The 14,153-nt window shown below is 37.7% G+C and overlaps 1 protein-coding gene across 2 annotated transcripts in view; it reads left to right on the top strand.

Annotated features, from left to right (window-relative positions):
* MYBPC3 (myosin binding protein C3) overlaps positions 1-14,153 on the top strand; it is a 59,330-nt gene that overhangs the window by 22,074 nt on the left and 23,103 nt on the right. For both annotated transcript variants that reach the window (XM_063158900.1, XM_063158899.1), the window contains 13 exons: positions 444-467; positions 1,219-1,385; positions 2,146-2,278; positions 2,512-2,514; positions 2,930-3,054; positions 3,638-3,743; positions 7,706-7,872; positions 8,234-8,399; positions 9,308-9,414; positions 9,735-9,764; positions 9,924-10,060; positions 11,571-11,648; positions 12,712-12,871. In XM_063158900.1, coding sequence (XP_063014970.1) covers positions 444-467; positions 1,219-1,385; positions 2,146-2,278; positions 2,512-2,514; positions 2,930-3,054; positions 3,638-3,743; positions 7,706-7,872; positions 8,234-8,399; positions 9,308-9,414; positions 9,735-9,764; positions 9,924-10,060; positions 11,571-11,648; positions 12,712-12,871 — 1,403 coding nt within the window. The remainder of the gene's footprint in view (positions 1-443; positions 468-1,218; positions 1,386-2,145; positions 2,279-2,511; positions 2,515-2,929; positions 3,055-3,637; positions 3,744-7,705; positions 7,873-8,233; positions 8,400-9,307; positions 9,415-9,734; positions 9,765-9,923; positions 10,061-11,570; positions 11,649-12,711; positions 12,872-14,153) is intronic.

A 14,153-nucleotide genomic window follows, 5' to 3' on the forward strand; every position in this document is an offset into this window, starting at 1 on the left:
GAATTTTTTAATTTTAACTTTTTTTTTTTTTTTTAATGTTACTTCTTCTATAATTTCTCTATTTACCAAAATGCAAACTATGACAGGCAAAAATGCCATGATGGCAGGGCGAAGCAGAGTTATTTGTTTCCCTGGAAGGTGATCAGCCACAAGTAGGAATAAACAGAAGTGCTTGCACTTCGCAGATAAATCCCACAGTGGACCTGTACGTACAAACTGTGGGAGCAAGTTTGATTTCAGTATGGATCAACATTTTCCTCAAGCCCATTTCAGAGCATTTGCATGAATTCCTCCATCTCCCTGCTACTGAAGCACAGGCATGCTCTGCTAAGGGTGAGGATGAGGTTCATGGCTCTTTTGTACTAACACATGATGCCCTTTTCTTGCCCACTGGGACGCTGCGTGTTTTCCCACCTGGTTCTCGGCGTCCTTCTGGAGCACAGCAGCTTCCTGCGCCCTTCCAACCGGTAAGGTCATGCCAACCTCTTTTTCTATTTATGATCTTCAAACAAAGATATGATGGCAGATAAAAACAACAACACCTCTCCCAAAGCCAGACAGCCAAATTTTCCCCTAGTTTTACTAAACCAAGCATTCATTCTTTCATAATCACTAGTTCTTTGGCTAAAATATAAAATAAGCAGTTCACTGTAAGGGAGTTCACTTGTTTGCCACTACTCACCAGCCTCTTTATGTTTTATACATTACTACAGACAACAATTTTCTTCACAACAGATGATAATCATCTTAATAACCTGTGATTCTTTTTAGTGAAGATAAAAATTGTCCGGAGCAGAAAAGGATATGCCTCTTATAAACATAAACCACCAAGTGCCTTTTTTCTAAGATGTTACCAGCATATCATTCAATTCCTTGCTTTGCCACATTCCATGTTTTGTCCATTGACCATGACAAGAAAATAAGTTTCCTTATGTTTCCATTACCAATCATTAAAGGAAGTTAAAATGTATTAATTTTGGTTGTTAGAAATAAACCCTTCAGGATAGAATTCAATTTTAATCACTATATATAAAAATAAAATTAAAATGAGGCACCAGTTTTATTTCATTATTTTACATAATAATATAGTAAAAAGTTAGACTGTTAATTATTTTTTTAAGAAATGGCTTCATCAAGACAATATGTAGCTGCCAACCCTACAGCTTTCTTTAAATACTCTTAATAGTAGCACTCAGAAACTCTAATCCCTTTCTGCAGAGGTGAAGGAAAATCTGAATCACAATCTGATGTTGATGTCTGGGATATCCTGAGGAAAGCTCCTCCTACGGAATATGAGAAAATTGCTTTCCAGTATGGTATCACAGATTTGCGTGGGATGCTGAAACGCCTCAAACGCATAAAGAAGGAAGAGAAAAAAAGCACAGGTTGGTGAGATGCTATTCTTGCAAATATAGTGTTCATATCTTCTTTACAGCAGCGAGATACAAGACCATGAGAAACAGTAATTTCCTGTCCCAGTTATTACCCAGTATTTACATATGAAATACTGATTACCAAAGATTGCAGCTATGTCCAACACCCTGAGGTGTTGCTCTGAAACTCTGGACATACTAAACACCCTCACTTCACCACGTCCACAAGATTGGCCCCTAATATGTCCCTGAACATAAAACAACATCCCCTACTTGCTCTCCACCCCAGTTAGTCAGTATGTCAGGCAACAGTGATATATTTGAACAATTTCATTTTCATAGGTATGATACCTTTGAAATTCTTGCACCTTTCCTAGTTCTGTCAAGTATTAATTGCCTAATTGTAACTGACTTCTTAAAAAGTCTGAAACTGAGAAGGCAAACAGCCTTCATTCATCAGTACTGAGAAGACCAAGTATAATTTTCCCATATGAACAGATGTAACTCTAGGATATGTTGAAGTACATATTCACATCTTATTTAGAATATTCTACTTTGCTTATTTTGGTTTATAACATATGCCTGTCATCCTACGTTAAGGAAAAACAGTACAGGATGAAGAACAGACAGAAAGGGTAAAAATTCAAACACGGATGCAGAAACTGGGGACACAATATGAAAGGGAATAAAGATTTGTTTCATGACCCAAAATAAAAAAAAACACAAGCACAAAAATGATAAGGTTTTTTTTTTTTATCATTCTTTATGATAGCATTCCTCAAGAAACTGGATCCAGCTTACCAAGTAGACAAGGGGCAAAAGATTAAATTAATGGTTGAAGTTGCCAATCCAGATGCTGATGTGAAATGGCTGAAGAATGGACAGGAGATCCAAGTGAGTGGCAGGTAAATTAGAAATATGAGAAATCCAAAATGGAATGAGCTACAGCTTGGACAAAGTGAAAAATCTAGCTTTTCTTAGAAAGAAAGGAATAAACAGGGAGAAATAGGGGCTGAGAAAGAATCTATGTAGTGCTATGGCTCCGGCGCAGTGTGCTGTTGTCATAACTTTTTCTTTTTTCTTCCCTCTGCTCTATATATCTACATGTGGGACTGGATGCCCTCATCTACCAACTTAGCAAGTAAGTCCTGAGATTATATTCTGCTCTTGTTGGGTACAAATGCACTTTCTCCTGATCTGGGATATACCTCAGTGTAATTTGTACGTAAAACAAATTTCCAGTGAAGTCATTGAAGACTTCCAGTGCTGAAGTCATTTTTAATGGTAGTCATGCTAGATCTTAGGACAGCATCCAACACCATTCATAGGATCACATCTCACACTTGAAGGAAGATTCCCCACAATTTCCTATGCTAGTTTTTCAAACACTGCTGCTGTTCACTGCACCAGGACAGGCCTGTTGGGCTTGAGTCCTTACAAATCTTGCCACTGATATCAGAAAAAGAGGAGGAATCCTTTTCTTCCAGGCAGGAGAAAACAGTGTCTGGGTCTAGAAGGGCTTTTCTGTGATAATTACATTTAGATTCTCTTTTCAGATATATTTTTGAGGCTGTTGGGAATAAGAGAATACTGACCATAAACCACTGCTCCCTGGCTGACGATGCAGCATATGAATGTGTGGTAGGGGATGAGAAGAGCTTCACAGAATTATTTGTAAAAGGTGAGCAATGGTAGCAAAAGGAAAGAGATCTCCTCATACATTTAGCATTGAATTACTGTCATCTTCTCTACTCACTAATTTATCTTACAGGAAAGGAAATTCTCAAACATATTAACAAATTCCGAGATCTATTGAAGTAGGTATTTTTCTTACAGTTAAATTGAGGAAAATTTTGCCTAAGAGCAACCAGGAAAGCAGAACAGTGATAGTTATCATTAATTCTCATTTACCTCTCAACAATGGGGCTAGAAACTTACTTTAAAAATTTGATTCTGCTGAAAACAAACATCTGCCCCAAGCTCTACAAGTGGACCAAATAGTACAGAAAAGTAATGCCTCCTGTTTAGAAATTTACAATATAGATGAAAACTGTTTAATTCTATATTTTTATTCCAATTTAAGAAAAATGTCATTTGGAAAGTGAGATGAGGTGATGTGGCATAGTAAATGTTAAGTTCTAAGACAGAGATCATCACCATTTATTTGTCCACGGATTCTTCCTGTGGAGTAGAGAATGGTGAAATCTACCTCTGGTCTCCACTGTTTCAGAATACTGTTTTAATAAAATTCTCTTTATTTTCAGAACCTCCAATCCTGATCACTCACCCACTGGAGGACCAGATGGTGATGGTTGGAGAGAGAGTGGAATTCGAGTGTGAAGTGTCTGAGGAAGGAGCTACTGTGAAATGGTAAGGGAAAAGAAGAAAAAAACAAAGCAAAGCAAAGCAAACCAACATGAAACACCTTCTTCCATGGAACATACCAGGAGGTGTGGAATAAGAAGGGAGAACACATCCTACATAATTGTTTTCATCAAAAGATTGTCCATCCTCCTATATGTCAAATATGGAGGAGGAACTGAGAAGCAAAAATAGGACACAAAACCCCAGATTAAGTATACATATTTTATAGTGTCTCTAGAATTTCTTGCTCAGTGTTTACACTTCAGTAATGCCTAAGTATTGCCCAGACTAATCAGATCCATACTGTGGTGACTTTGAGGTCCTTTTTGAAATCTTCTCAACTGCAGTGAGGCTTTTGGGTTTCTAAAGTATTTTTTCTTAGGTAAAAAAGAAGTGTCTCTTGAGACACAGAGGGAACACATCTGCCGTGGTGATCCTGCAAAGCTGGTTGTTATGCTTCTGCAGCGAGACAGATTAAGATGACAAACACTTAGACCATGGATCCTGTTTTCTTGGACACTCCAGCTGAGCAGAATCTGGAAGGCGCATGCTGCTTGGGCAGGCATGACAAGCAGGGCTCATATTCTCACTTCATTTCTCTACCAGCTGAAATTCCCTTGTGCTTGTTAACAGCTTCAGACACATGGTTATCAAGCATTCCCACAATGCCCATTACATTCCTGGAAAGTGCCAACTAATGATCTGCTGTCCCAAAGGAAGGAACTGAGAATTTAAATGGAGTCCAAGAGCTAGCACAGGGTGTGCATTACGCTATTAAAGACACAAGCACAGGGACCCAGATTCTATTATTCAGGAACTGACTGCAGATGCCTGGTCACAAGAGATGGGGACAACCAGATCTGTCCCTCCCAGAACACAGTGCAGCTGCCACACTTTGATCCTGTGCCTTTGAACAACTCCCATGCATCTCACAGAGCTGTTATCTGTGGGATGGGCATTTGATGTGACAAGGGCAAACCAGCAGCTGTCTCAGTCTGAAATGCAGCAAGTGGTCAGAGAAACTCATCAAATCATTGCAATGGAAAACTGAGCAGTTAGACATTCACACTGTATCTTACTGGTTTTGTTATGTGAGACTCTATCAACAAAAAACTCTTTGGCAACAAAAGGGAACATTTTGGACCACAGAGAGAAATGTCCAGGGAAAACCTGGTGTGGAGAAAGAAAAGACAGTGTGGAGAAAGAGTTCCAGTTTTATGGCTCATTAGGGAAATGATGAACAGTTTAAGCCAAGTAACAGGCACTAACTCAGAGCACCTGTTATAGTTCTTAAATCTTCAAATCCAGGATATAAAACCACAAGCACATGAACAAAGGCAATTATGTGACTTGCACAAGACAGAAATAAGGCTGAGGCACAGCCATCAGACTAGGGCTTGGAGAATTAATCATGTAGGTGTCGTCAGAGCTATCAGAAAAGAATGTTCTCTTGATCACCAAGGAAGCTTTCACATTATTACATCTCGTGCATTACCATGGAACAGGTTTTTTCTAAACTTCAGATGTCTTGGAAATAAGATAATACTTGAAGAAAAAAATATAATAAAATACATAGTTTTGATCTAATTTTTCCATCTCTGAATGCTGGATGTACCGTCTTATCAGCTCCAAATCAAAAGAAACCTTGGTAATATATATTTATAGCAATAAATCTGTGTGTCCCAATTATCACCTACATCAGTGATATCTCAGAAGACATTAAGCAATTAATCCTCAGAATGTAAACAGGAAATAGGAATGCATTTCCAGACAAAGAGGAATTGAGCAGTGAAGTTGAGAACAGATATTTGATCTTGCAGATGTTCTGGACTTGGAAAGACAAAACCACAGCTGACCTACCTATTACTGCACTAGTTCTGCTTCAAATGTGAGGCTGGGCCACTGACCTGTGGTGTTCTGTAAACCAGCATTTCTGTGACTCTATATAATGCTTCACTTACACTTTAATATCAGCAGATTCTTCTATTTTATAGTTCCAATTGCCAAAGGAAGGCCTGTAATATTATCTTAAAGAGGTTTTCTGCTTTTCACAGCAGCAGAGTATTATTTTAAGCTAAACGCTCTCTGGAGTTCTGTTTCAAGGTTTACAGTCTCTATTTGTCACTATACCCCTCTGCAAACTCTCTACTCATCCACAGGATCAGCAATGTGCCAGTCAGTAAAACAAACACAAGTTAAAGACAGTATTCTCCTCCTAGGGATTTAAGACACTAATCACTACAAAAAGACTATTTTCGTTATTTAGTCAAGATTTCAAGAGAACTTTTTTTTTACCAATGGGGTGAATAGAACATTCAGATATTTTTCATGAGCGCTGTATCAAAATAGACCATGGAAAAATAAAATTAAAAGTTCAGCTCCAAAAGTTTAGGCACAGTGTGTGTACTTGGCTTTGCATTTAGTGACAGCAGCATGCTCAGCTTTGGGATTAAAGTCCATTCTCAGCAATTCAGCAAAGGTTTCTGTAAAGCATTGTCGCACTTGTTCCAGAACTAATTTGTATGAATCACAACAGCCCTAAGAGATCATCTTACACGTTGTCTCAGACTCTTGTCTGAAGAGTAATGAAGAGGAAAGAAAAAGAAACATTATCCTGACAATAATACCAAGTGCTGTGTTTCAAGTAGCTGTTAAAGGCATCCTCTGCTTCCTCCCTTACTAGCGCCGCTGTGTGACCTGGAAGGGAGGCCAGTCCTCCTCTGAACCAGCTCTGAGCTCCAGGGAGCTCTGCTCTAGCAGTCATGTACAGAGTACCTGTAGGGATTCTGAAATGCAGTTGCATCAGGAACATCTAAGTCATAAGTTGTAGGATCTTTACTTCTGTTTAAAGTTTTGATCTTGTGATTTACATTAGCAGACTCTGATAGAGGTAAAAGGTTTTCTTGCATATATCTACTTAGAAATTAGAGCTATAGTATTTTAATGAGCCCCAAGTAGCATTTCAATTTGCTATTCTGTAAGCTGAATAGTCACTGAGTCACTGGTCACAAATAGGTCACAAATAGGTCACAAATAAGGGAAATAACAAAATAGTAGAAAGAATATTTTACTCTATTAAAATCACACATATTTTCTATTTGTTTTTCCATGTGACTAGCTATCAAAGAGAAAGCCTTTTTCATTTACAAACTGGAGCAGTACTCAAGTAACAAAATAGAAATATATTCAAGCAATAACAAAAAATGTAATGCTGCAAAATTAGTAAATTTAACAAATTACAAGTATTTGCTGTTTATGTTATTTAGGATTAGGAACAGGAAACCCTTGAAACACCTTATGTATTTCGGTATGACCTTGATTAAACAGCGTGAGTCCTCCCTGTGCATTTCCCTTCATGATGACTGGAAATTGCAATAATTAAATTTCCTCCTGGGCTAGATGGTGAAGCTTAATTTAGTAAAGTCTTAAGTATACTGTGGCATCCTTGAATGGAAAGAGCTACAAAATCCAAAATACACATTCATTTGAATCCATCCTAAAATTTTCTCCTTTTGCTGATGCCCACAAATCATGGATTTATAACAATTACATTTCACATCAGGAAAGATAAGACTTTTAAGTAATATCCCATCAAGTCCCATTTAATTTATGGCCATTTTAAAGACAGTAAATTTCCTGCTGGTGAAGTGTGTTTTCAACCTTTTATCTCCTACAGCATTTAACATTTTTTCATATTTATCTATAGCATATAAATAGAAAAAATCAAGTAATTACTTGTGGTGAATTCTCTTGAACCAAAAGTCAAATACCTATGGGAAAATTAATGGTCAAGATAGAGGCATTCTGGTTGCACTGACATTTGAGCAACAATCCTCTTTTTTGCCAGCTTGTAATGCTACAAAGATTGGATTCACCTTGTGTCTTCCAATCCCTAGTAACGTCAAGCTGCTCCTTACTCTCCTCTTTCAACCATAGCAAAAATGACTCAGCACTATTTGGTATTTCAGGGAAAAGGATGGAATTGAACTGACACGAGAAGAAACATTTAAATACCGATTCAAGAAGGATGGAAAAAAGCAGTATCTCATTATTAATGAGTCAACCAAGGAGGACAGTGGACACTACACTGTGAAGACCAATGGTGGGGTATCAGTCGCTGAACTGATTGTGCAAGGTAGGCACAGGGATTGTCCCAGAACCAGAGAAGTTGAAAAATGAGAATAGGCTGAAGGTAACCTTCTCCAGATAGTGCACAGTGGTAGCATAATCCCCCTGACAGGGAAAAAGGAGATGCAATAAGGGGCATAGGGTTTGATAATAAAGGCTTTGAGGAGAACTCAGACCTGTGTGCCGGATATAGCAGATACTCTGATAACAACAGGTGCTTAGCTTTCAGTCCTGTTAAAGCCCTGCAGGCTGTTTCCCTTCATATTGCTTGCTCAGCCCTTGCCTTTTCTACTCAGTAAATCCACATCAGCTACTTACAGAGCTATTCTGATTTTTGATGTGTGTATCGATTATTCTCACGATATCAGAGAAAAAGCTGGAAGTTTATCAGAGCATTGCAGACCTGACAGTGAAGGCACGTGACCAGGCAGTCTTCAAGTGTGAAGTTTCAGATGAAAATGTGAAAGGGATCTGGCTGAAAAACGGAAAGGAGGTGATCCCAGATGAAAGGATAAAGATCTCCCATATTGGCAGGTCAGTCTTTTTCCAGAAAGCAGGTACAGGCTTGGGATTTGCAGTGCCATCCATAAGAATTGTTATCTCAGGGGTTAAGAATATAAAGAGAGATTTTGTCCTGGCTCCAGCTAACAGGTAAAAAGTTTAGAAGCTTTTCATATGCAACCAACATTTAGTGACAGACTTGTTTTGGCATGTCTGCAGTCTTTCTGAGTTGGTGCATTTTCTATACATGACTTCAACAGTGCATCAGCAAAAGTAAATCTTAGTTTTCATTAGGATTACATGGTGTTTTGGTATGCAAAACACCTTGTTGAGAACTTTAAAACTAACAGTAGTGTTAAGATAGTACATGTGAGTAAAACCTACAGAAAAATTAGCATTTATATAAACATATACAGTTTGTAATTCTGCACTCAAGTTTCCTAGCAGTCTAGCTACTAATGGAAATGGAGACCAAGAAGATTCAGCATTAAATATCAGGTGAAGTCTTTCCTGATACTCTTTTCTGTATTCTGTTTTGAACTTAAAATAATACAGGGATGGAGAATCCCTTTTCAGTTTGTTCAGTCAGAGTTATTGTTTCACAATTGGATCAAATGAAACCAGTCAGCAGCGTTACAACTGCCCTTGTAATGGCAAAGGGCTGGACTAGAGCAAGGTAAATGCTACCTCTCTTCAAACAATCTACCTTGACAAAAAAAAAAATCCATTCATAGACAATGTACTGGCTTTAATAGGATTGGATTTTATACTGAAAGCAGAGCAGACTACAGCCCTGGTGGTTGTTGCCTTGTGTCATGGCATGGGAAGAAGAAATAATAATTCCTGTTAGTATCCTATGGCCTGCTTTGTCTCTCGAGATAGCCCTGTTTCTCCTGGGGAGGCAAGGGAAGGGAGTGCAATGTATTTGTTCATGTTTCCAGAATTCATAAGCTAACTATTGAGGATGTAACACCAGAGGACGAGGCTGATTATTCCTTCATTCCTCAAGGATTTGCTTATAACCTTTCTGCCAAGCTTCAGTTTTTGGGTAAGTTATTTTAGAACATGTAATGGGAATTCCACAGGGATAAAATGGTGACATTAATCATGGTTATACCAGGCAAGAGAATGCCAATCTCCTTTCTGATACCTCAACGTAGACACATTGCTTTTCCCTATTATTTTGCATTACCATTATCACATGGGTTTACAGAACCTGTTTTTTAATTTATTGTATAAATCTGCTGATTAATATGCATTATGAAGTTTCAATCAGTTTTTAAATTTCTTTGTTTGTGCAAATGCTATGTAAATTATGTTTTCTGATCTATTTCTTCTTCCCTGTCTCCTCCTTTCTTTCCCCCTCAGAGGTCAAGATAGATTTTGTACCAAGAGAAGGTAAGAACAGCAGTCATTATTTATATGCAAGAAAGAATGTTTTCAATAGCAAAGTAAGCAGAATTTTTTTTTTAATTTAACGCATGAATATTTTTTTTTTCATTTTCCATTCAGATTACTCAAACTATATTTAAAACTTATCTTTTCTATCTTCACTAGAACCCCCTAAAATCCACCTTGACTGTCTGGGCCAATCCCCTGACACTATTGTCGTGGTGGCTGGGAACAAACTGAGGTTGGATGTTCCTGTATCAGGAGATCCAACTCCCACTGTCATCTGGCAGAAAGTGAACAAGGTAATGTGCAACCTGACACAGTGTCTGAGGCAAGTCACAGCTACAAATTTATTTTTCCTTCTCAAATATTACTTTGGTTTATGGTTAACTACAAGTATTTCCATATTCCTTTCAATTTTATGTTTGTAAACCTCAAGGAAAAAAAACCTAAATACCTGAACTGCAGCTGCTTGGGACATAGCTGGCTTTGTGATTCATCCTGAACCGTTCCTTTTTATGAACTGTTCCCTGTTTTTTAGTCCAAAAGAATAGGCTGACTATATATGAGGAGACATATGTAGATGCAGATAGAAGGATACCAGACATATTTATTCTCTTCCTACCTCAGAGAAAAACAAATTAATTATGAGTCATCCCCATCACCTTCACCTGATAGAACGAACATTTTCTGGAGGTGGCAGCTTCTTTTTTAGTCTTTATCAAGGATTCTACATTTGTGAAGTAAATGTCATCTTAGCAGACTAGTGGCAAAAAACTGAATTTCATATAATAAAAATAGAGGAACTTTGCTATTTATCTTATCAAAGTGATTACAAAACATCAGAGAAAGAATTTAGAAGCTAGACTTAAAATGTTAAGTGAGCTTCCTTTCTGGGTATCTCAAAATATCCCCACCCCTCACCATCTGTGGGCTCTTGAGCTATAACTAGCACAAAACAGAAATATTTTGCATAACATTCTACAGCATCATTACGCATCCATATGTGTAGATACAGAAAAAACAATATTGCCAATTATGTTAATTCCCCTAATCTCCTATTTCTTCATTATTATGCTGCATTCTTGCTCAGGTTAGCATATCTAATAGCACTCAGAACTTTTTCCTTCAGTGCAGAATAAGTATGGAAAAAATTTTTTAAAAAGCCAAGAAATTGACTCTTCTATACAGGAGTTTCTGTGATAAAATGATGACTGGGTATCAGACAATCTTTGTACAGCATTACTTATGAGGTGGTAGGTCTCAATATATGAGGAAAAGCAGCCAGTCCTGATTGAAGGTTGTGTAAAATATATTTACTAATGAAATTCCAAACAAAGAGTAGCACAGCCTCAAAAGATGTTGTTCAATGAGTGTTACAGACCTGATTATTTCTGAGTGTTAAAATATTTACATCAATTTACTATCCCACTGTTACAGAAAGAAGTACAAAATCCTTATTTTTGTACTTACACGTATAGAGTAACTAGTACAAGAAGACACAGCCAGGTTCACAACCAGTATTAAAATAATACTGCAGGAATGTCATTCTTCTTCCTTTGCTAAGCAGCAAATCTGAGTTAGGTGACTTATCCTTCCCTTAATTCACTGCATCCTGATATCTTTTTTTTCCATTTCTGCTTTTTACTTTGGTTTTGGAAGATTTCCTCCCCAGGTCTGCTTGCTGCCTAACTTTGCTTTTCTCCCACCTCCATATTCACCCCCCCAACAGACTCTTCTCTGTGTTGCAGAAACAGCTTTACTGCTCTGCTCAGCCTGAGCTGACTTTCTGTGGTTTCTTTGCTTATCTAGAGAAACGACCTGCTTCGAAACAGTGATGATTCCATGACTCCCTCAGAAAATAGCAGTGATTTAAATACCGATAATAAGGTAAGTTCCTTATTATTTATGCAACCACACAAATGTTCTTAGTTTTCCAGGTAAAAGGTCATACTCAAAAGGAAATAACATTCAAGTCAGTAGATATTAAAAGTGAAACAGCACATGGGGCCCACTATCCTGCCTCACAGTGGTAATTAATTACCAGACCCCTGCTGGGCACAAGAGATCTGGTGAATAATTTAAGAGTAAGAAGCTGATTGAGAAAGTCTTTCTAATCACCATCACATGGAGACTGGGTTACAGGGAATCAAAGCAGTTATTTGAAAACTCGTTTAGATTTATTTGTGGTGATTCTTTCCCCTCTGTAACCGGTAAGCTCCAATAGAACAAAATCTTACAGGACACATGGGAAGATGACAATGGGTCAAGAGAGTGGATGGACTGTAAAGAAGTGAAACCGGACTCACTTTGCAGCAACTTTCATTTTTCACATAAATTATTTCTCTCTTGATAGAGTAAAAAATATTTTACATTTATTATACAGCAATAAACCATTCTGAGGGTTAGGATCCTGCTGCACTAATCAGTATTTGGACATGGATTCTTTCTAGTGGTTCCTGCTCTAAATCTAAAGATACATAGGCACATAAGGAAAAAAAGGAGAGCATTACACATGTGCAACTCAATTGTGGCCATTGAGTGGCAGAAATCACACTGATGCCATTAACAGTTACAAGAACCTTGGTTTAATTTATACAGTAACCAACTGTTATCCATGAAACTCTTCACAGTGATGTCAGCAGCTGGCCCAAGTAGGAATTTTTGGAAGTACTCAGTAACTTCTTTGAAACATAACTGGGATTGTGTTACTAATGGTGAACCCCAACAACCTGCAGACTTCCATAACTAATTTTCCCGAATGATGTTTATGTGAGCCAACCAGTCTATATTTTCTCTCTTCCACATACAAAAAGAACTTGAAACATTTTACAGCTTTTCAATAATTATTGTAATATTGAATGATTTCTAGTTTTTCACCACTTTACAGACTCATCAGGCTGTCCCTGGCACAACTTGCAATGATTTTATCTGTCCCTTTCACTGCCCACAGCTCCTGTTTGAATCTGAAGGCAGAGTCCGTGTGGAAATGCATGAAGACCATTGTGTCTTCATCATTGAAGGGGCAGAAAAAGAGGATGAGGGAGTTTACAGAGTTATACTTAAGAATCCAGTTGGAGAAGATAAGGCTGATATCACAGTCAAAGTTATTGGTAAGTGAAGGAAAGAAACAGCCAGAACATGAAAGAATCTTGAGTCTGCTAAAGCTCACCCTTCTCAAAAAGTCTAAAATCTCTCTGATACAAGTTCTGACTTTAGCTTTAACAAAATGGGAAAAGATCATAAAGAGAGGAACATTATCAACCACAAATGCAGCAGAAGTGTTTTTTCAGAGGTGAAAAGAGAAGAACTCTCAGTAGTAATCCATGTATTCCCTGTTCCAGGTGATTCTATCATTTTATGGATGACATTCCATTCAGAAGTACATGCTTCATCCTTGTCAGAAATAAGAAAACTTTTAGTCATTTTGTCGTGGGTTGTTTTTAAGCAGAGATTACTTCATTCTATAAGCAGTAAATGGTTAATGGAATAAAGAAACATAATGTATCTGATTGAAGCTGAACAGATTGACAGACTCTTCAATGAGTCACAAAAGACCTGGGAGGGATATGATTTTGAGTCAGTAAGTTTTGTAAATTTTTCATAATATTTAATTTGCTGATACCCTGGCACACACAACAAAAGAACTAGTTATAAGCAAATCAGAAATGAAAAAAGAAAATTACTTTCACCCACAGTATTAAAATTTAGAATTGCTTGATAAATACTAACTATTCTTCCATCTTTTATAAATATTAAATCAGGATATTTACTATTAATATCTCCAAAGTGACACAATATGTGAGACATGCAGTTGTATTTTATAAAATTTATTCTAGAGAAAATAGGAAACCCTGGAGCAAGTCTCATCTTACAGAACAGAATTACCTTACATTTTTGCAAAAATTTTATTATGTCTTGGATGAAAAAGGGAGCTGAATAATCAATGCTATTTAAAGGAAATCAACCTAACAAAGAAGCATCAAAAAGCAGGATTCCCTTTAGACTAAGTTAACACATTGTGGTTGTACCTACTGTTGCTATCTGACAAAGCTGTATCACAGAATCAGATAATAAATTTGGGTGAGAAAAAGATTTCTGATCTCATCAAGTCCAACCCCACCATGTCAACTAGATCAGGCACTGACTACCACATCTAGTCCTTACATAAACACCTCCAGGAGTGGTTACTCCCTGGGTGGCCCATTCCAACATCTAACCACTCTTTCTGCGAAGAATTTCTCCCTATTGTCTAACCTAAACCTGCCCTGGTGCCGCTTAAGGCCATGTCCTCTCATCCTGTCTCTGGTTGCCTGGGAGAAGAGGCCAAAACCCACCTGGCTACACCTTCCTTTCAGGGAGGTGTAGAGAGTAATAAGGTCTCTCTGAGCCTCT

The sequence above is a fragment of the Melospiza melodia genome, chromosome 6, assembly GCF_035770615.1.
Source record: "Melospiza melodia melodia isolate bMelMel2 chromosome 6, bMelMel2.pri, whole genome shotgun sequence".
NCBI classification, from domain to species: Eukaryota; Metazoa; Chordata; class Aves; order Passeriformes; family Passerellidae; genus Melospiza; species Melospiza melodia.